Here is a 20,734-nt window from a genome sequence, read left to right as displayed (position 1 = left end):
GTTGAAATTCACAAGGAGGATTCTGAAAAGTAACAAAAAAGTGCAGAATACTATCGGGCAGACTAGCTCTAATTGGACTTCGGAGACCGAGGTAAACACTGCTGTTGGAGCAGGTATGATGAATAAGGTTGATGTGAGAAATATAGAGTTTTGTTCAACGGGAAGATCACCCCGTTTTCATCAACTGATGTAACCAAACGCATAACTATTGCAAGGGACACGGATGCTATGCAAACTGTCTTACATTTGAAGGATTTGGTTTTCCTTCCAGAGAATTCAGTGAAATCCAAGGTATTAGTGAATGGGATAGGTGGAGATTATACCCCGGTTCCATTGTATAAAGAACAATTGGAGTGTGATTTAGTGTCAGGTGCAGTAGTTGTCGGAGTGGTTAAGAAGTTACCAGTGGACGGAGTAGACTTGCTTTTGGGGTTGATTTAGCAGGAGTGAAGGTTGTAGCGTCACCTATTATTACAGAAAGTCCAAGAGAAGTACTGCAGATAGCCAATGGCAGGACATGTTGGAATTAGGAAAACTCATTGGGCGTAAAATGACTCAAGAAATGTTGAAAGACATTAAACACCATGTCAACTGACAATGATAGTGAATCTGATTCTGCTGAAATAATCTCTACGGAATGATTCCACACCGAGGTATGAAGTAGAAAAATGGATTCGGAGAATTCCAAGACTGAAGGTTATCCAAAGAAAAAAGAGTTTGAATCTAATAGTAATAACAGTGGTGAAGATTCAGACAAGTGTTCTGAATCTGATTTGTATTTAGATTATGAAGAAATGATAATCAACTGCTACCAAATAAACCGGTCACTAACTGACCTTGTAGAACTTGCAACACCAGTTTAAAATCCAACAGGTTTGTTTTGAATCACTAGCTTTCGGAGCACAGCTCCTTCATCAGGTGAATGAAGAGGTGGGTTCCACAACACAGAAATTCAGTGATGCTAGCCTTGAACAACTGGCAAGTAATTCTTCCAAAGCTCAGAAAGACAGCAAATTAGAAAACAACAGTGAATTGGACGTTCCTAAAAGTAACTTGCTACAGCCTCTTGCAGTAAACATATTGCCATCCACTTTAGGTGCAAGTACTGCCCAGAGCATGCCGGTCTTAAGGAAAAATATACATAATAGCATGGCAACAGCTATTGAGGATGAGGACAGTAATGACTGTGAAATGACACCAAGCAAGTAGATGATTAACCCATCTCCTCTTAAAGGCCCACAGTTCCTCTTCGAGGTAAAATAATCTAATAGCAGAGATGAAATAATTAGTGATTAATTTCTTTGAAAATGAAGAGGAAAGTAAATGAAGAGCCGTACAGTTATTCTGCAACCACATCTGTAACTTATGGAACCAACAATATGCTATCCTTGGATTCTGATAATGATGTGAAAGGTAGTTGCCACTCCTATTTAAAAGGGGTAATATCTCTTCAATTCAATACATTTACCATGGACAATTCTAGCCACAGGCTTCACCTAGATATATCTGAAAGTAAAGTAAAGTTGAAATCTGGAAGGCACAAATTTTATAAGACCATAGTACTAAATAGAGATAAAAGCTGTGATTACAAAGACTCCGATGAACAGATAAAAGCTGTAAAACAAAATAATGGTGCAGATAAAGCTAATCAACTCTACTAAGATTGAATCATCAATTTTACTTGTTGCTGAAAGTAACGTGAAGGAAAAGAGAATGTAAAGCTTGAGGGGTTGAAATAAATATTTATTGATTAAAAATGGACCAAATATTTCCTTCAGCATTGACAATACTGCTTGAAGTTTGGCTGCAGAGGATCCTCGAAATTTGGATAAACATTTATTGGACAATCAGAAAAGGCTAGCTGCATTACAAAGTGACAGAAATGCAGAAGAAACTCTTTCATATACTCTCCAATTTGGACAGTTAGAAACCTGACAAAGGGAAACACAAAGAAAAGAATGAGAAGCAAGGCACTGTTTGGATATATTAGTGCGAGTAGTGAGTTCTAAAACAGAAAGATGCAAACCTATCTGCAGAAGAACAGAGATCTAACAAGGATACTGAAAAGTTATGGTCAGATTTTTAGGGAGACACCATGCATAGTCATGGTGCAGGCATAGGAAACTCAAACCAATAAAACCACATCCATCTCGGCTCAATAGAGACTTACGGATAGTGCATATTGGAAATGTTACGGAAACAAGCGAAAACACAGAACGCTCAAGTAGAGTTTGGGAAATTAAAGGCCATATCAATAAAGCTGGTGATCCCAGACATTTAAAATGGCCACAGATGCAAGTGACCTGGGAGTTGGAGCAGTACGACTATGATAACAATGCAGGAAGAGGGGCAGTGGGATATTTTTCAAAGAAAAGAAGTCCATGCCAAAGAAAGTATTCCACCATTGAAAATTAAACCTTAGCACAGCTACTGGCACTTCGAAGTACATGACCGGCATAAAAATAAAGAAAGTTTAGTTAAGAAAGGTTTAAAGTCCGTTGGAGTTTGCAACAGTTCAATGTTAAAATTGTACACATCCCCTGAAAGGATAATGTGACAGCGGAATCATTGTGATGGGTTTAAGAGTTGACTAGTTACCAAATGTACAAACTGGGAAGGGAAATTGGTTGGGGATGGATGAATGGATATGTGTTTGTCCCCTGATGTTTCATTCCTGTTAGGGAGGGAAGTATGCAAGGACTTTTCCTGTTGATTCCCTTTTTCCCCCTTACTTTATCTTTGCCGTTATCATTTTGATCAACGGATGCTTGCTGGACATGTACCTTCAAGTCAAGCAAAATAGAACACAGATGAGTTGGCCAAAAGGCCATATTCAGCCTGGTAACAGGTGGTGATTGGATCCTACCAGAATGGAATGATTTTTTTTTTTTTTTTTTTCGGAGAACCAAGAAAATACAGTCGAGTCTCTGGACACTCAGACAAAGGAAGCTGCTCTCTCGCTCTCGTTTTCTCCAGAAAATCTGCACAGTAAAGTCTTCAATGAAACTATAGTGAAAACCATTAGACTGGAAGCTGAAACCTTGAGACTAATGCTTAATTTGAAGGAGGGTGTGCTGGAAGACCACCATCTGTGGGGGTGGGTGGGCGCTTCGGAATTAGATAATAGTTAACCTGTTATATTTGCTGCATACTTAGTCATAGTTAATAAAATTGTGTTTAAATTTACAAACCTGGTGATTGGTGTCATTGGGCAGCCAAGGGCCAAAGGCGGTGGGTGTTTTTCTAAGAGGTATTTATTAATTTCAATTGTGTTGCGACTTCGGGTCAAGTGGGGCTGTAATTGACTGTGCAATGGCCCAGGGACTTGTAACAACATCTAGTTACAGAATAGCATTGGTAAACACCTTGTAACCATGCATTTAGTCCTCTTTATTAATAATAGGGTGCACCAACATTAGTATAAACAGATAATTCCAGAAATACAGAGGACAGCTTCTGAGAAAGGAGTTAGCTTGTTTAGCTTTTCAAACATAATCTTCATGAACCATCTTTTTCCCTGTTCTGATCTACATGCTATGCATTCTCAGAATTTTCCCTTTTGCCTCTACATTTCATGACATTCGAGTCTTCTGCAGATGAAGTGAAATCAGCTAAAAGTATCTCATCGATTGCAGAATGTTTTAAAAATAATGGGTCTACCTTTAAAATAAAGAACAGCTGGATAGCATCCCAACTTTATGGACATATAAGCAGGTCAAGTTATTTCAAAATAAAAGCTTAAAACATATTACCGAGATCTATAAGTGAAATTGTCATATTGTTGATAACATCTCTTTCCCGAGCCAGAAAAGCCGTAGATGTAGTCAGGATCAACAAAGCCGTGTTGACTCACAAATCGAGTGGCCTGATTCCTGAAAAAGATCAGAAGTTTTTTTCCCTCCACATGTTTACTTAAAAGCATTCCCAAGACTTGGAATTATTTACTTTGAAAAGTACTCGACTTACGACAAAACACACAAGGCTAGTATGTGATATGTGACCGTGACCTACTCATTGCTCCAACTTCCTACTCCCCACTCCCCACTCCAAATATCCTCCCCCCCAGCTGCACAAACAATTCCATTTGAATATACCCTCCCCGCAGGTTCACTAATTATTGCATTCAAATACATTAATTTCATGACATACATTGGAGTTCTTTTTACAGGTGTGAGAAAAAAGGTTTTTCCACTGGCCCGGTGCTACTTGCATCTATTATCCTCATTTTATTTTGCTTCAGAGTTTTAATCAAACTACAAGAATACTACACATTTGAGAGGGGCCACTACACCCATGCACAGACTTGCTAATATAAATTGAACCCAAATGTGCAAAATGTATGCGATATAACATGGCCAGTTTTATTTTTGACAGTATCAACTGACTTATTCACCCCCCCTCCCAAAAAGACTAAATTACAAAAGTTGCGATTCTAATTGGTCATTATTTGCAAACCTGGATGGAGCATAGTTGTTTCTTCCAGGTCTTTGAGGCGGTGGAGGAACCCTGTACTGGTCGTAATGAGCAAAGTTGCCACTTTGAGGCGAAGGAAGAGAAGATGATCTTCCTGAAGGAAGATTGTGTTGCAAGCGTGGAGGAAGTACAGACTGACCCCTGCCATAAGCAAATGCCATAAAAACCTGTTTCCCACGAATCTTCTTTATAAACCGTCTGCGAGACTTTGGATCAAGGTCTGTAATGAAAAAAATATTAGCAAGTCGGTACAGATTGACTAAACAAAAACATTTCTAATCTTAATTCTTTTAAGAGTTGGCCAGCAATTTAAAGGATTTTATTACACTGGATAGCAAGCAGCTTTCACTCTGGGGCAGCAGCAAACAATAACAGAGCATAACAATCTAAATTCAAGAAAACTATTGTCAAATTAGGCCATAGAATGGAAAACAATGATCAGACCAAAAAGCCAATGATTGGGGAGCTGATACGCATGAATAGGCCACTCAGCCCCTCAAGCATGGTTGATCTGATTCTAACCTCAACTCCACATTCCTGCCTATCCCCGATAGCTTTCACCCTTTTAAATCAAGGATCTATCTCGCTCTGTCGTAAAAATATTCAAAGATTCTTCCGCCGCATTGTCTTCCATAGATTCATGACCTTCAAGAGGAAAAAAGTCTCATCTGTCTTGAGAGACCCTTAGTTTTACCGTGACCCCTGGTTCTAGATTCTCCCACAAAAGGAAATAGCCACTCCACATCCACCCTGTCAAGACCCTAGTGGATACGGACCTAGCCGCTCCAATCTTTCCTCATAAGACAACCCGCCCATTACTGGTATTAGTCTAATAAACCTTCTCTGAATTGCAATGCATTTTACGATTTCCTTACATACGGAGATCAATACTGTACACAGTACTCCAGGTGTGGCCTTGCCAGAGCTCTCACAATGCCCCATGTTACGAAAGCATAATCTCAACTTTTGTAATCAATTCCCCCTCACAATAAATGGTAACGTTCTATTAGCTTTCCTAATTACTTGCGTAATAGCCATTTGCGATTCAAGTACTCGGACACTCAGACCCATCTGAAATCCGCAGCTCTGCATTCTCACAATTTAGATAAAATGCTCTTTTATTGTTCTTGCCAAAATTGACAAGTCATATTCCTGCAAAGAAATTATGTCATTTGTCAGATCTTTGCCCACTCACTTAAAACTGTGTCACTTTGTAGCCGCCATGAGTCATACTTGTGTCGTCAGCAAATTTGGCAACCAAATTTAGCAAATAAACACAAGTTGGGCTAGATTTGTACTGAGAAGAGAGTAATGAAAGATGCCATTGGTTTCCTCTTTCCCGAGTATCACCTTATTTTCAGACTCTGAGGAACAACTTGGTAGTAACACATCTACATTGATCATTTGTTGAACTTTTGTCAATTCGCAAGGAAATGCTCCAAATGGTTGTTCAATGTGACTTAAGCTGCAAAGCTCCTGCCGTTTAATCAGTAAATCATAATGTCCAGTTTCAAGATTTTAACTGTTATGATTGCATTTGCCTCATTACTAACCTAACTCCGAAACATATCCACTAGGTATCTTCTGGTAGTTTCCACCTTTTCTGTTTGAAACAATATTCCAGGCAGGAACCGTTGTTACTTGAGTCACAGGCTTCAGGTTTGACAAAGGAACAGTGTGCCTGGGAGCAATTAAAATTCTTTTTCACAAAAACTTCAAAGATAAACCTCAAGTGTGATTATTCTAACAAACTTTGCATTTGAACCACATGCTATGTCATTTCTGAATCGTTCATCTTGTAACACTCCATTTATTTTACTTGGCATTACGAGAGCTGTTCCTTTAGGAAACAAACAGTTTAGACGCCTTCTTTTCTCACGTATATATTTGTTTTCAAATCAATACACACAAAAAATGATCTAGAAAATTGCAGGCGCTGCCACTTCATACAAGCTGGTAACAATCTGGTCGGCCTGCGAGGGGTACAGGAAGAAAAAGCAATGAGAAGACAATAGAAGACCAGATGTTTGTCTCTAGAATTGCACATCATCTTCCTTTTACTTCTGCAAGCAGTCTTGCTATGCTGTGACATAGCTTGGCAAGCACCAGCCACCCTCCAATTACCTTGCTCAAGTACCCATGACATGCACGTGTCTGGACAACAGGGCAGGGAGGGTTTCACCTGTTCTCAACTGATGTACACACATTTCTACCAGGAGAAATGGGATAGCATTCCAATGAAAATCTTTACAGATCAGACAATGCCAAATTGCACACTTATCCATTGCCAAGAGTAATTAACTCAATACAGATCTGAGATTAGGCTTGGAATCCTCATGTCCCATCTAGTTCATTGTTTACTTGGGGAATGCCAAGTTGTATTTCTATACAACATTGGAAATACACAGCAAGCCCATCAGCTTTCATCAGTAGAGGCAAGTTAGTATTTGGGTATAACTGTTGAAAAAGTAAAAGCTAAACATGCTGTTAAATAGGATTGAAGTAAAAAAGTGACAGAGGAGATAACTCAGAGGGGGTGTTGATTGATTAAATAAAGCTCAAATTACCCAATAGAGTGCAAATCTGTTAATATAAAATCCACCATCAAGCACAACATTTTGGTTTGTGCTTTTGTTCATATATCCAGAATGAAAATAGGCCAGTTAGTCTCCAACCTTTAGCTAATTTCATTTCTCTTCAATAAATCACCACACTCCCAAATACTATATTGGGAGCAGCCTGCTGTTACGGATTGCTCTGTTATCTCCTTATGCATGTGTGTCCCCAAATCCATTAAACCATCTGCTCGAATAACTTCCACTTGCTGTGTTTAATCATGTTTTGCAGAAACACCTCACACCGTCTTGAAGGACTGCAAAGAATCAACTGTTACAAGGTTGCTTCAGTTGAACAATAAAACTGGAGACTTCTCCCAGTCTCGGATTCCTCTATTTGGATGAGTATTCCACCCAATCCATCACCTCAAACATGTGTTTGCACACTGTCTATGCCTTTAATAAATCTTGGATTAGATCCCCTGTTCTAGTCTTCTTTCTTTCTACTAAGTACAAGGAAAGGCACCAAGTCCATCTTCATAGCTCAGTGGTTGCATCCTGGTCTCACCCAAAATTCAGGGACGGAATTCTCCGACCCCCCGCAGAGCGGAGAATCGGTGCCACTCGGGCCGGTTGGGTATGTGCCGACTCTCTGGCCCGGGCTGGCGCGCCGATTCTCCGGCCCAGATGGGCCGAGCGGCCGTCACCAAAAAGCCAAGTCCCGCCGTCGCCGTTCTAACATCCTGAGCCGATGGGACCTCGGCGTTGAAGGATCCGGGGGCGGCCTGTTGGAGGGCGGCCTGTTTTACGCCGGCGTCGGCACTTAGCCGCCCGATGGGAGAATCGCACCCCAGAAGTCTTTGCTGAGGTAGGAATCTAAAATATTCCAAATGAAGCCTCACTAATGCTGTAGTAATAATAACCTATGACTGAAATGTATTTGGCCTTCGAATCACTATAGTGCAGAAGGAGGTCCCATCGAGTCTCCTCCGATAGAGCACCCTACCTAGGCCCACGCCAGCCTACCCCCATAATCCAACCTAACATTTTGGACACAAAGGACAATTTAGCATAGCCAATCCACCTCACTGACACATCTTTAGACTGTGGGAGGAAATCAGAGCAGCCGCAGGAAACTGGCACGGGAAGAATGTGCATCGCCACATAGTCACCCTCGGTCGGAATCAAACCTGGGCGCTGTGAGGCAGAAGTGCTAACTAATGTGCCACCATGCCTTCTTTGAATATAATTCTTTAAGAATTAAAAATTAAGTATTTTTTTCCTCTTTATAGATACTAATTGGCCTATTCCAAGTGTATTAAATTGTTCCCTATTATTGAATGAGTTCAAACATCTGATCTGATTTTTTTTTTTAAAAAAGCCTTTTGAGGTTTCATGATATAACAGAACAGCCTGGACTGAAAATTTCTCTAATTTCCTCTCCAGAGCCACATCTCAATGTCCTACATCTCAAAGTGAGCAACTTCAAAACGCTGTATAACTAGTTATTTTTTAAAAAGCACTCGTCAGACCAACAGATTACCTCGCCCAAATTATTTCCTAGATACAGGGGTCAAGCAGCAAACACCACAGACCTCTTATGGAGGTAATCAAACAACTGCGGCAACACCAATGAATTTACTGTCAGAGAAGTGCAAAGCAATAACTGTCCATTGGCAGACAACATTTCACAGCAATTTGCACTAGGTGGCACACTATAGTGACTAACACAGGGGTGGGCAGACTACGGCCCGCCAAAGGTCTTTATGCGGCCCACCAAGATCAAGTCATAAAAAATAAAAAATATACATTTTTTTTTTTTTAATTAAGGTTAATGGGGGTTACTGGTATAGGGTGGATACGTTGACTTGAGTAGGGTGATCATTGCTCGGCACAACATGTGTTTCATGTGAAGTTTCTACTTTAAAATATTAATTAATAAAAATTTATTGGTTTTTTTTCTTTAAACTGAGTTACTTTGTTTTTCAAATAAATGTGTTTCATGTAAAGTTTCTACTTTAAAATATTAATTAATAAAAATTAATTGCTTTTTTTTTCTTTAAAAACCTTTTATTTTGGCTATTTTAAATATTAATTATTTTACTTAATATACTATGCGGCCCTTTAAAATTGTGAATTTCTGAATGTGGCCCTTGCACAGAAAAGTTTGCCCACCCCTGGACTAACAAGTTTGAAGGTCACTGGCAAGCATTTAAGTAAAATAGCTTGCCTGCCTAAGACAGGAAAATATTTTTTTAATGTTTCATGTAGATTGGGGTGCAGAACAGTCGAAGCATGGACCCATGAATGTGAACAAGCTAGTCCCACTGTGACCAATACAAAAAGTAAAACGCTGTGAATGCTGGAAAACTGGAATGATCAAGTGGAACTGCTGGAAATACTCAGCAGCTCTGGCAGCACATGTGTTGAAAGAAACAGAAGTTAACATTCATGGAAAGATGGGCTAACACAGCTGAAGGTGGTATATAGAGCACACCTCACAAGGTCAAGGATAAGCCGATTCTTTGAAGGGGTAGAAGATGTGTGCGAACGTTGCAGGTGGGGCTCTGCAAATCACATTCATAGGTTTTGGTCCTGTCTTTCGAAGCTGGAGGATTATTGCTGGAAGGAGGTTTTTCAGGTAATCTCTAAAGTGGTGCACATGAAATTGGACCCGGGCCCTCGGGAGGCCATATTCAGGGTGTCGGGCCAGCCAGGGTTGGAAACGGGTGCGGAGGCAGATGTTGTAGCCTTTGCCTCGTTGATTCCCCGAAGGCAGATCCTGATGGGATGGAGAGCAGCCTCTCCACCCTGTACTCGCGTGGCGGGGCGACCTGTTGGAATTCTTGACTCTTGAGAAGGTTAAATTTGAACTGAGGGGAAAGATGGAGGGGGTTCTACAATTCATGGGCATTGTTCATTGTGCACTTTCAAGAACTGGATAACATTGAACATTAGTTGCGGGGGGTGGCGAGACGGGACGACCGGGGACTGTGTGGTTAATGGTGACTATGAGTGATCCCTGATTCCTTTTTGTCATTGTTTATGTTAACATGCCGGTTAATGTTTGGTGGGAGGATGGGATCATTGCTATTGATATTGGGGATTGACATTATATTCGTTACTGATTATTGTTTATTCATGGTGGGTGCAAACGCAAGGAGAAAATGTGAAAAAGGAGAATAAAATATTTTTTAAAACATTCATGGAAAGGTTCAACCACCTGGAAAAAATATAATTGTTCCTTTCTCTGCAGATGCTGCCACAGCTGCTAATTCCAGTATTGTGTTTCCATTTTGATTACGGACAACTTTCCTCCTATTATTGACAATGTTAATATCTCAGCCAAGTTTGACAATTCAACACTGTGCTAGATTGGAGCAACTCAGCATTTAGAAACTGTTTCAAGTAAACGCATGTTTGAGAAGAAATATTGCTTCAAAGTCTTACTTTCATGCTATTAACTTCAAATAGTTGACTTAAAATTGCAATTGGTTCAATATCATTTACGTTAATTTCATACATGCTGTACCACATTAATATTTCCATTAACTACATTTTTCAAAATAAGCAATCAAGAAATATTCTAAATTTGGGCTCAGTTGTTTTGGCAACTGCCGTCTAGCAGCTTCACGTCTATGAACTGCAGATTTTTACAATTCGGTACAACTCCAATTATATTTCCTATCCCAAAGGGGACAAGATGGTGCACAATTTAAGTAATCAAATCCCCTACTCTTGAGGAGGGTTACTTTTGACCAATTTCTTCTACTCTTGCTACAATTACATAAGTAGGTGATATTACAAAAAACAATGTGTATTAATTTCAGATATTGAACCAGTGAAAGAGCTGTGGTAGTTGTAGCAAATAAAAGCTAACTTTTCAGCTAGTTCTTCTATGAAGACAGTCACCGAGTTGCCATCTTGTCCTGCTTCTTGGATATGAGCATTGTAATATTTTTCTCCTTGCTCAAGTTTCACCTGTAGAGAGAGAATTTTTTTTTAAATTAAATTTGAATGCGTTAAAGAACAAATTATGTAATTGGATTCATTTAGCTTATTTTACGGAATAAGGTGTAAAGACATCTTCTCCTACATTCTTAGCCATTCGGCTTTTAACATGCGTGCAGAGCAGAATAAACAAAAATTGCTGAATATAAAACTGGAACCGTACAAGGCAGTACATGGAAATTATATTTTGCTTCTTAAAACATTAGCCAATTATGACATGGTTCCCCACTTCTATTCACTATCCACCTCCCCAACCGAATTTTAAAATCATCCGTAACATTTTAACGGTGGTGATAAAACGTGCATGTGTACTTGTGCTCACTTCCAGGCAGCACCCTATATTACTCGAGGGAGAAATGGCTGGGGCAATTATGCACCCTAAGCTGGTACTGTATGAGGCATGGGGTCTGGCGGCCTTCCAACAACAAAAAAGGTTTACAAACGTGTGTATTTCAAGGACGTTGAAATATTTTAATGGCTCATCTGTTATTTTTAAACTATTCCTACCATCGCCATTCACAATAATTAGCAGTCATATCTCTCAATTGTCTTTTATGTGACCGTGCAGTATACAAATTGCTTGCTAGGTTTTCCTGCAGGACAGTTTAAAAAACCATTGATGAGCAATGTCACAACAACATGATAGCCATGATGTGGAGATGCCGGCGTTGGACTGGGGTGAGCACAGTAAGAAGTCTTACAACACCAGGTTAAAGTCCAACAGGTTTGTTTCAAACACGAGCTTTCGGAGCACGGCTCCTTCTTCACCTGAAGAAGGAGCCGTGCTCCGAAAGCTCGTGTTTGAAACAAACCTGTTGGACTTTAACCTGGTGTTGTAAGACTTCTTACTGTACAACAACATGAAGCAGTTATATAAATGCAAGTTCTTTATTTTGGAAAAAGTCACATTCAAGATACAATTATGACAGTCACTGCTAGCACAGTATAAAAACAGGGGGGGCATGCAAGTTTTGGACAGCCACCAACAGTTTAAATCTGATAGCCAAGTATTGGGTCTTTTCCATAAAAATTTCGGAATTTACACCTTCATTCATTTAAAACATATTGAACTTGATAGCTCACCTGACATTTGTCCCCTAAACAGTAATGTCTTCCAGAAACCACCATATAGTCCACCTTCTGCTGTTCTGCAATAAGAATAAAACACCGATGCCTTGCAAAATGTAACAAAAATATACCTGAAATGAAAGATTTCCCCATACCCCTCACCAAAAAAATAAGCTCACAAATTAATCAATTGTATACTTTATACTAAATTTATACTATATTTGTATTTATTTAGTTTCTAACCAAAAATAGGATACGAGAAATAACAGATGAATATCAGGGATACACAGTTCAATTTATTAAAATACACAATGCAGTTTACTCCCACAAACTCCAAACAATGGTTAGCCAAACACCAGCAGTGGATTTCTTGTCCAGACTACATAGGGTTGGATTCATTTTCCTGGCTGTTTCTGGTCCCACGGGCAGTGGAGGGTGGGAAATCCAGTTGACACTGGCGGGAGTGGAAGCTCACCACAAAACACACCGCACTTTGGGGGGGGGGGGGGGGGGGGGGAGGAGGAGGAGGGGGAGGAGGAGGAGGAGGGGGAGGAGGAGGAGGAGGAGGAGGAGGAGGAGGAGGAGGAGAAATCCCACCCAGTGTTACCGTGTTTTGTGGATTCCTGTATGGCCACTGGAAGTCACACAAGGTTGACTGTAAGAGAAGGTTGACTTTAGCTTTTCATTTAAAACCATTATTTGATTCTAGCATCAAACAGGATCTTGTCACAAGTCCTCTTTTCATGTTGTAGCTATGTTTAGTTCAATACCTGCAGGCCGATGGCTAATTTACATGCATTGCCTCTATCCTCCCAAAAACAAAAGATGTGGCTTACTATACCTTTCCTGCTATCAAGCCAGACATCAAATTCCACATTGCGGTAAATTTCCGAATCCAATGCCTTCAACACCTTAAAAGGAAACGGCATCTTTGATGGCCCATCAGCAATCTGTAATACAGAAATCGAATGAATTCCAACAACAAATCTTCCAATAGCTGACAACAGGTGTCCAGTATTGAAAGTTCTGAACCACCGGTAGGAATAGGAGCTGTGATTGCTCATTAAGTATATAGAATATAACACCGAATAAAAGAATAAAGAGGTTTTACTGGAGCAAAGAAATCATAGAATTGAGAAAACACAGTAGGTGGTCTTCCATCATAATCTAGAAAATGGGTCTGATGCCAAAGTCAAAGGAGGAAGTTACCAAAACATTCATATACTGTCCCAATTTTATTTCCCAAACAAAATACAAGTTTGCTCTATTCCAAACTAAAACATCTCATCCATTCCATCCTCAAATTGGTATTTTTAACAAAATTCTAAAGTAATCCTCCACTGAAGCAAAGCACAACTTCAGAAACAAATAAAGTATGGAACACTTTCACCATGAAGCACCATCTAATAAAGAGGTGCAATGAACCTTAATTACTTCTCCACATACTGGAGATCAAGTCTAGGCATATTTTGGAAGACTGAACAGATTAATCTGGTTGGACCACAACAGAATTGTTGAAACAGCCAAGCACATAGCTGCTGAAATTGGATTTACATGTTTAATCTGCATTCACACCACAAGTAACAAAACATTTTGTCCAAAAAATCAACCGACTGTCACGATTTAGTGGCAGGATAATTTTTCACAACATGACTGGAACAGAATCCTTTCAAAGTACTGCAAATTAGGGAAACACTGCAGCTAGAATATTTGTTTTGTACATTTCAGAATGTGCCACATAGAATTGGGTAACAATTTTGAGTGAAAACGCAGAACAGTCATTGCATTGGATAAGAATAGTTCAATAGCATCTAACATTACGCAATAGCTGCCAAGGCACCTGCCATGCAAGTTTGGGATAAGACCATTTGCAAAGGATACTACAGAGCATTACACAAAAATTGAAGTAAAGTTGCTGTCAGCTTGGTCATTCTAGAGCTGTAGGCACAAACCCTGCTCCAGGACTTGAGCACACAACACATTTGGGAAATTCAGTTAATGAGCTAGAATGATTATTGGCAGATATAAATCTTGAAAGTGTGCTTATAGTAATTAATTTTCTTTTTGTTTAATTATTTTAACCAGATGGTTATTCTCGACACTTCATTTACATGGACACATTTAGCATTGGCATCATGAATAATCATGATCTCCTGAAGCATTCTTTATTTCTCTGGACTATTCCAAAGAATTTGCTTAAGTCTTCTAAAATTAGTTACGAGCTACCCCCAACACCCCAACTCACAACCACCATTCGCCCTCTTTCCCATCCCCCCCCCCCAATTACATTTATTGTAACTCCTCGGGTGTTAGTATTAGCAGTAATCTGTCAAGGTTGCATACAAAATAGCACTGTTTAGCAGATTAGGTAAACACCGATGTGCCTCATGGGTTTTATCTCATTCTTTCCATATCTTTTGTCTGCCCTCAGAAGAAATTCCTCCTCATCCCAGTCTTAAATGGGCGACCCCTTACTCGGATTATGGTCCTAGACCCTCCCACAAGGGGAAACAACCTCTCAGCAGCTACCCTGTCAAATTCCCAGAGAATCCTCTGTCTCAAAAAGGTCGCCTCTCATTTTTTAAAACTCCAATATGTACAGGCACAACCTACACAAACTTTCCTCAAAAGAAAATTTTTTTTCCATACCCGGGATTAACCGAGTGAACCTTCTCTGGACTACCTCCAATGCCGGTATACCTTTCCGTAGATAAGAGGACCGAAATTGTTCACAATATTCCAGGTATGGTCTAATTAGTGCCTCGTATAGTTTTAGCCAGACTTTCCATTGGGAATAATAAGGCCCAACATTTCATTTGTCTTCTCCGTTACCTGCTAAACCTGCATGCTAACTTTTTTAGATTTATGCACAAGGACCTCCAAATCACTGTGCTGCAGTCTTTCTCCACTTAACAATATTCATCTCCTTTATTCTTCCTACCAAGAGCATGATTTCACATTTTCCCAGATTATATTCCATTTTTTTTTATAGAACATAGAGAAATACAGCACAGAACAGGCCCTTCGGCCCATGATGTTGTGCCGAACTTTTGTCCTAGGTTAATCATAGATCATAAGAATTTTGGACACTTAAGGGCAATTTATCATGGCCAATCCACCCAACCTGCACATCTTTGGACTGTGGGAGGAAACCGGAGGACCCGGAGGAAACCCATGCACACACGGGGAGGATGTGCACACTCCACACAGACAGTGACCCAAGCCGAAATCGAACCTGGGGCCCTGGAGCTGTAAAGCAATTGTGCTATCCACAATGCTACCGTGCTGCCCTTAAGAACAAGTTAATCTACACTCCATTATTCTACCCTAATCCATGTACCTATCCAATAGCCGCTTGAAGGTCCCCAACATTTCCGACTCAACTACTTCCACAGGCAGTGCATTCCATGCCCCCACTACTCTCTGGGTAAAGAACCTACCTCTGACATCCCCCCTATATCTTCCATCATTTACCTTGAATTTATGTCCCCTTGTAATGGTTTGTTCCACCAGGGGAAGAAGTCTCAGACTGTCTACTCTTATCTATTCCCCTGATCATCTTATAAACCTCTATCAAGTCGCCCCTCCTCATTCTCCGTCCTAATGAGAAAAGGCCTAGTACCCTCAACGTTTCCTTGTAAGACCTACTCTCCATTCCAGGCAACATCCTGGTAAATCTCCTTTGCACCTTTTCCAAAGCTTCCACATCCTTCCTAAAATGAGGTGACCAGAACTGCACACAGTACTCCAAATGTGGCCATACCAAGGTTTTGTACAGCTGCATCATCACCTCACGGCTCTTAAATTCAATCCCTCTGCTAATGAACACTAGCACACCATAGGTCTTCTTCACAGCTCTATCCACTTGAGTGGCAACTTTCAAAGATCAATGAACATAGACCCCAAGATCTCTCTGCTCCTCTACATTGCCAGGAACCCTACCGTTAACCCTGTATTCCACATTCATATTTGTCCTTCCAAAATGGACCTCACACTTATAGATATATATATAGAATTTATAGTGCAGAAGGTGGCCATTCGGCCCATCGAGTCTGCACTGGCTCTTGGAAAGAGCATCCTACCCAAGGTCAACACCTCCACACTATCCCCATAACCCAGTAACCCCACCCAACACGAAGGGCAATTTAGCATGGCCAATCCACCTAGCCTGCACATCTTTGGAGTTGTCAGGGTAAACTCCATCTGCCACTTCTCAGCCCAGCTCTGCATCCTATTTATGTCTCTTTGCAGCCGACAACAGCCCTCTTCACTATCCACAACTCCACCAATCGTCGCATCATCTGCAAATTTACTGACCCACCCTTCAACTCCCTCATCGAAGTCATTAATGAAAATCACAAACAGCAGAGGACCCAGAACTGATCCCTGCGGTACGCCACTGGTAACTGGGCTCCAGGCTGAATATTTGCCATCCACCACCACTCTCTGTCTTCTATCGGTTAGCCAGTTTGTTATCCAACTGGCCAAATTTCCCACTATCCCATGCCTCCTTACTTTCTGCACAAGCCTACCATGGGGAACCTTATCAAATGCCTTACTAAAATCCATGTACACAACTGCTTTACCTTCACCCACATGCTTGGTCACCTCAAAGAAGTCAATAAGACTTGGAAGGCAATACCTACCCCTCACAAATCCGTGCTGACTATCTCTAATCAAGCAGTGTCTTTCCTGATGCTCAGAAATCCTATCCCTCAGTACCCTTTCCACTTTGCCTACCACCGAAGTAAGACTAACTGGCCTGTAATTCCCAGGGTTACCCCATTCCCTTTTTTGAACAGGGGCACGACATTCACCACTCTCCAATCCCCTGGTACCACCCCTGTTGTCAGTGAGGACGGAAAGACCATTGCCAACAGCTCTGCAATTTCATTTCTTGCTTCCCATAGAATCCTTGGATATATCCCGTCAGGCCGGGGGACTTGTCTATCCTCCAGTTTTTCAAAACGCCCAACACATCTTCCTTCCTAACAAGTATCTCCTCGTGCTTACCAGTCGGTTTCACACTGTCCTCTCCAACAATATGGCCCCTCTCGTTTCTAAATACTGAAGAAAAGTACTCATTCAAGACCTCTCCTATCTCTTCAGACTCAATACACAATCTCCCGCTACTGTCCGTGATCGGACCTACCCTCACTCTAGTCACTCTCATATTTCTTACATATGTGTAAAAGGCCTTGGGGTTTTCCTTGATCCTACCCACCAAAGATTTTTCATGCCCTCTCTTAGCTCTCCAAATCCCCTTCTTCAGTTCCCTCCTGGCTATCTTGTATCCCTCCAGCGCCCTGTCTGAACCTTGTTTCCTCAGCCTTACATAAGTCTCCTTCTTCCTCTTAACAAGACATTCAACCTCTCGTCAACCACGGTTCCCTCACTTGACCATCTCTTCCCTGTCTGACAGGGACATACATATCAAAGACACGCAGTACTTGTTCCTTGAACAAGTTCCACATTTCACTTGTGTCCTTCCCTGGTAACCTATGTTCCCAACTTATGCACTTCAATTCTTGTCTGACAGCATTGTATTTACCCTTCCCCCAATTGTAAACCTTGCCCTGTTGCACGCACCTATCCCTCTCCATTACTAAAGTAAAAGTCACAGAATTGTGGTCACTACCTCCAAAATGCTCCCCCACTAATAAATCTATCACCTGCCCTTGGTTTATTACCAAGTACCAAATCCAATATGGCCTCCCCTCTGGTCGGACAATCTACATACTGTGTTAGAAAAGCTTCCTGGACACACTGCACAAACACCACCCCATCCAAACTATTTGATCTAAAGAGTTTCCAACTGAACCCTCTCCCTATTCCTAGCCTCGCTATCACGTGGCACCGGCCACCTTCCCCAGAATGCGCTCCAATTATCCAAATACCTGAAGTCCTCCCTCCTACACCATTCCTGCAGCCACGTGTTCAACTGAACCCTCTCCCTATTCCTAGCCTCGCTATCACGTGGCACCGGCAACAAACCAGAGATGACAAACCAGAGATGTGGTGGCCTTTAACGTCCAGCCTAAATCCCTAAACTCTTTTATTACCTCCACACGTCGTTGGTACCAATGTGCACCACGACTTCTGGCTGTTCACCCTCCCCCTTCAGGATCCTGAAGACACGATCCAAGACATCCCTGGCCCTGGCACCCGGGACGCAACATACCTTCCAGGAGTCTCGCTCGCGATCACAGAATCTTCTATCTATTCCCCTATTGCTTTTGTATTCTCCCCCCTTCCCTTCTGAGCCCCAGAGCCAGACTCAGTGCCAGAGACCTGGCCGCTAGGGCCTTCCCCCGGTAGGTCATCCCCCCCAACAGCATCCAAAACGGTATACTTGTTTTGATGGGGAACGGCCACTAGGGATCCCCTGCATTGTCTGCCTGTTCGTTTTCTTTCCCCTGACTGTAACCCAGCTACTCTTGTCCTGTACGTTGGGTGTGGCTACCTCCCTGTAACTCTTCTCGATAACCCCCTCTGCCTCCCGGATGATCCGAAGTTCATCCAGCTCCAGTTCCCTAACACGGTCTCTGAGGAGCTGGAGTTGGGTGCACTTCCCGCAGGTATAGTCAGCGGGGACACCGGTGGTATCCCTCACCACCCACAGCCTCCAGGAGGAGCATGCAACTGCCCTAGCCTCCATCCCCTCTTACTTTACAGAATATAGCTGTCCTGTAGACCAACTGGACCTCAGACTCTGCTTCCAGTCAGCTGCACTCTAAACTCCTGGTTCCCTTCTCGCTCTTTTCGGAAATTAATGAAAGGAGCACCTTGCTCCCTCCTCACCTAACTCCCTCAGTCACCAAACTCTCACTGTAGCACTCAAATGCACCAAGTTCAGCACTCCAGTGCAAAACCAGTTTTGCCCACTCACTTAACCTGTCTATATCCGTCCGTAGATTCCTGTCATCCACCACTTGCCTTCCAACCTATTTTTGTGTTATCCGCAAACTTGGCAATAGTACATTCACTTCCCTCATCCAAGTCATTAAGTTACATTGTAAAATAATTGTGCTCCCAGCACGGATCTCTGTGGCGCTCCACTAGTTGCAGGTTGCCATCTTGAAAATGCCCCTCTTATCCCAAATCTTTCTTCTACTAGAACCATAGAAAAGTTACAGTACAGCACAGGAGGCCAATCGGCCCATCATCTTATTCATGCCAGCCAGAAGACCCAGGTGCCCTTTCTAATTCTACCTTCCTTGCACCTGGTCTATAGCCTTTAGCTTACAGCAGTTAAGGTGCAGATCCAGGAACTTTTAATAAATAGTTTCAGGGTCTCTACCTCCACCACTAACTTGTGCAGCCAATTCCAGACACTCCCTACTGTCTGCATTTAAAAAGTTATTTCTCGTATCCCATTTACACCTTCTGCCACTTGTCTCCTGGTTCTAGAATTATCTGCCAAGGGAAACAATTTTATCCTGTCCACTATCTCTTACCCTTGCCAATCCTCTTTTCATGCTAATATGCTACCCACAACACCAGGCGCTCAAATGCAATTTAGTAGCTGCCCTTTATTCTTCTTGCTAATTACCATCTCAAAAGAATTCTAATAAAATTTGTCAGGCATGATTTCCACTTCATGAAGCCATGATTACATTACATGTTTCTAAATGCTCTACTAATACATTCTCGAAGACATTTACCTAATGACAGATGTAAAGCTAACTGGCCTATACGGACTGGTTTTGTTTGTCTCCCTCCCTTTTTGAATGAGGGTTTTGACTTTTCCAGAATTTGAGGATTCTTGGAAGACTACTACCAGTGCATCCGCCATCTCTGTAGCTACTTCCATTAATATCCTAGGATACAACCCATCAGGTCCAGGACCCATTGGTCTTTAGCCCCATTAGTTTCCCTAGCAATTGTTATTCAGAACAGTTTCCCTAAACTGTTCCACCCAAATTATGGATTCTATGGGCGGGATTCTCTGTTCTGGGGACTAAATCCCCACGCTGGTGGGAAAACCGACGTCAACAGCCCCCGAAAGGGAGGAATTCTCCAAATTTTCAGGGGCTAGGTTGACGACGAGTGGTTGGCGCCGCTCCAGCCGACGCCGAAGGACCGGCAAGTTTACACATGTGCGGAATGGCCGGCGTGATGTCGCGCATGCACTGAATGGCCGGCATATTTCCGCGCATGTGCAGACCGTATGTCTGCGTATGCGCGGGGGTTCTCTTCTCCCAGCTGATACCGGGGAAATATGGCGGAGCCCAACAGGGGCCCGGTGCGGTGCAAAGGCGGCCCCCATGGAAATGGAAACTGCCCACCCGCGGGGCAGGATACCATGGGCACCCCCCCCCCCCAACTCCAAGACCGTTCCCACGCACTACCTGCCAGGACCCTCCGTGCGCGAGGTTAGCAATTCACGCTGGCGGGACTGGCCAAGACTGGATGGCCACTCGTCCCATCGGGGATTCTCCGACCCAACCGGAGGGACGCGCGCTGAGTCCCAGCCTATATCTTCCCATCCAAGGTCATTTCTTGCTTTCATACTGATTTTATCTCTTACCAACAAAGCTGCCCCATCATCCTTTCCTTCCTGCTTGTCCTTAGGAAAAGTCACATACGCATGCCTATTTAGTTTCCAGCTTTGATCCCCTTGTAAC

At 42.1% G+C, this 20,734-nt stretch overlaps 1 protein-coding gene across 1 annotated transcript in view; it reads right to left on the bottom strand.

Annotated features, from left to right (window-relative positions):
• The window catches only part of alg13 (ALG13 UDP-N-acetylglucosaminyltransferase subunit), a 141,183-nt gene that overhangs the window by 49,311 nt on the left and 71,138 nt on the right, over nucleotides 1-20,734 (bottom strand). The window contains exons 13-18 of the mRNA XM_038776124.1: nucleotides 12,949-13,057; nucleotides 12,123-12,187; nucleotides 10,909-11,009; nucleotides 6,027-6,154; nucleotides 4,456-4,693; nucleotides 3,753-3,872 (exon numbers count right to left, since the gene is read on the bottom strand). Of these exons, the coding sequence (XP_038632052.1) occupies nucleotides 3,753-3,872; nucleotides 4,456-4,693; nucleotides 6,027-6,154; nucleotides 10,909-11,009; nucleotides 12,123-12,187; nucleotides 12,949-13,057 (761 nt within the window). The remainder of the gene's footprint in view (nucleotides 1-3,752; nucleotides 3,873-4,455; nucleotides 4,694-6,026; nucleotides 6,155-10,908; nucleotides 11,010-12,122; nucleotides 12,188-12,948; nucleotides 13,058-20,734) is intronic.

The sequence above is a fragment of the Scyliorhinus canicula genome, chromosome 17, assembly GCF_902713615.1.
Source record: "Scyliorhinus canicula chromosome 17, sScyCan1.1, whole genome shotgun sequence".
NCBI lineage: Eukaryota > Metazoa > Chordata > Chondrichthyes > Carcharhiniformes > Scyliorhinidae > Scyliorhinus > Scyliorhinus canicula.
This window is presented reverse-complemented; position numbering and strand designations above follow the sequence as displayed.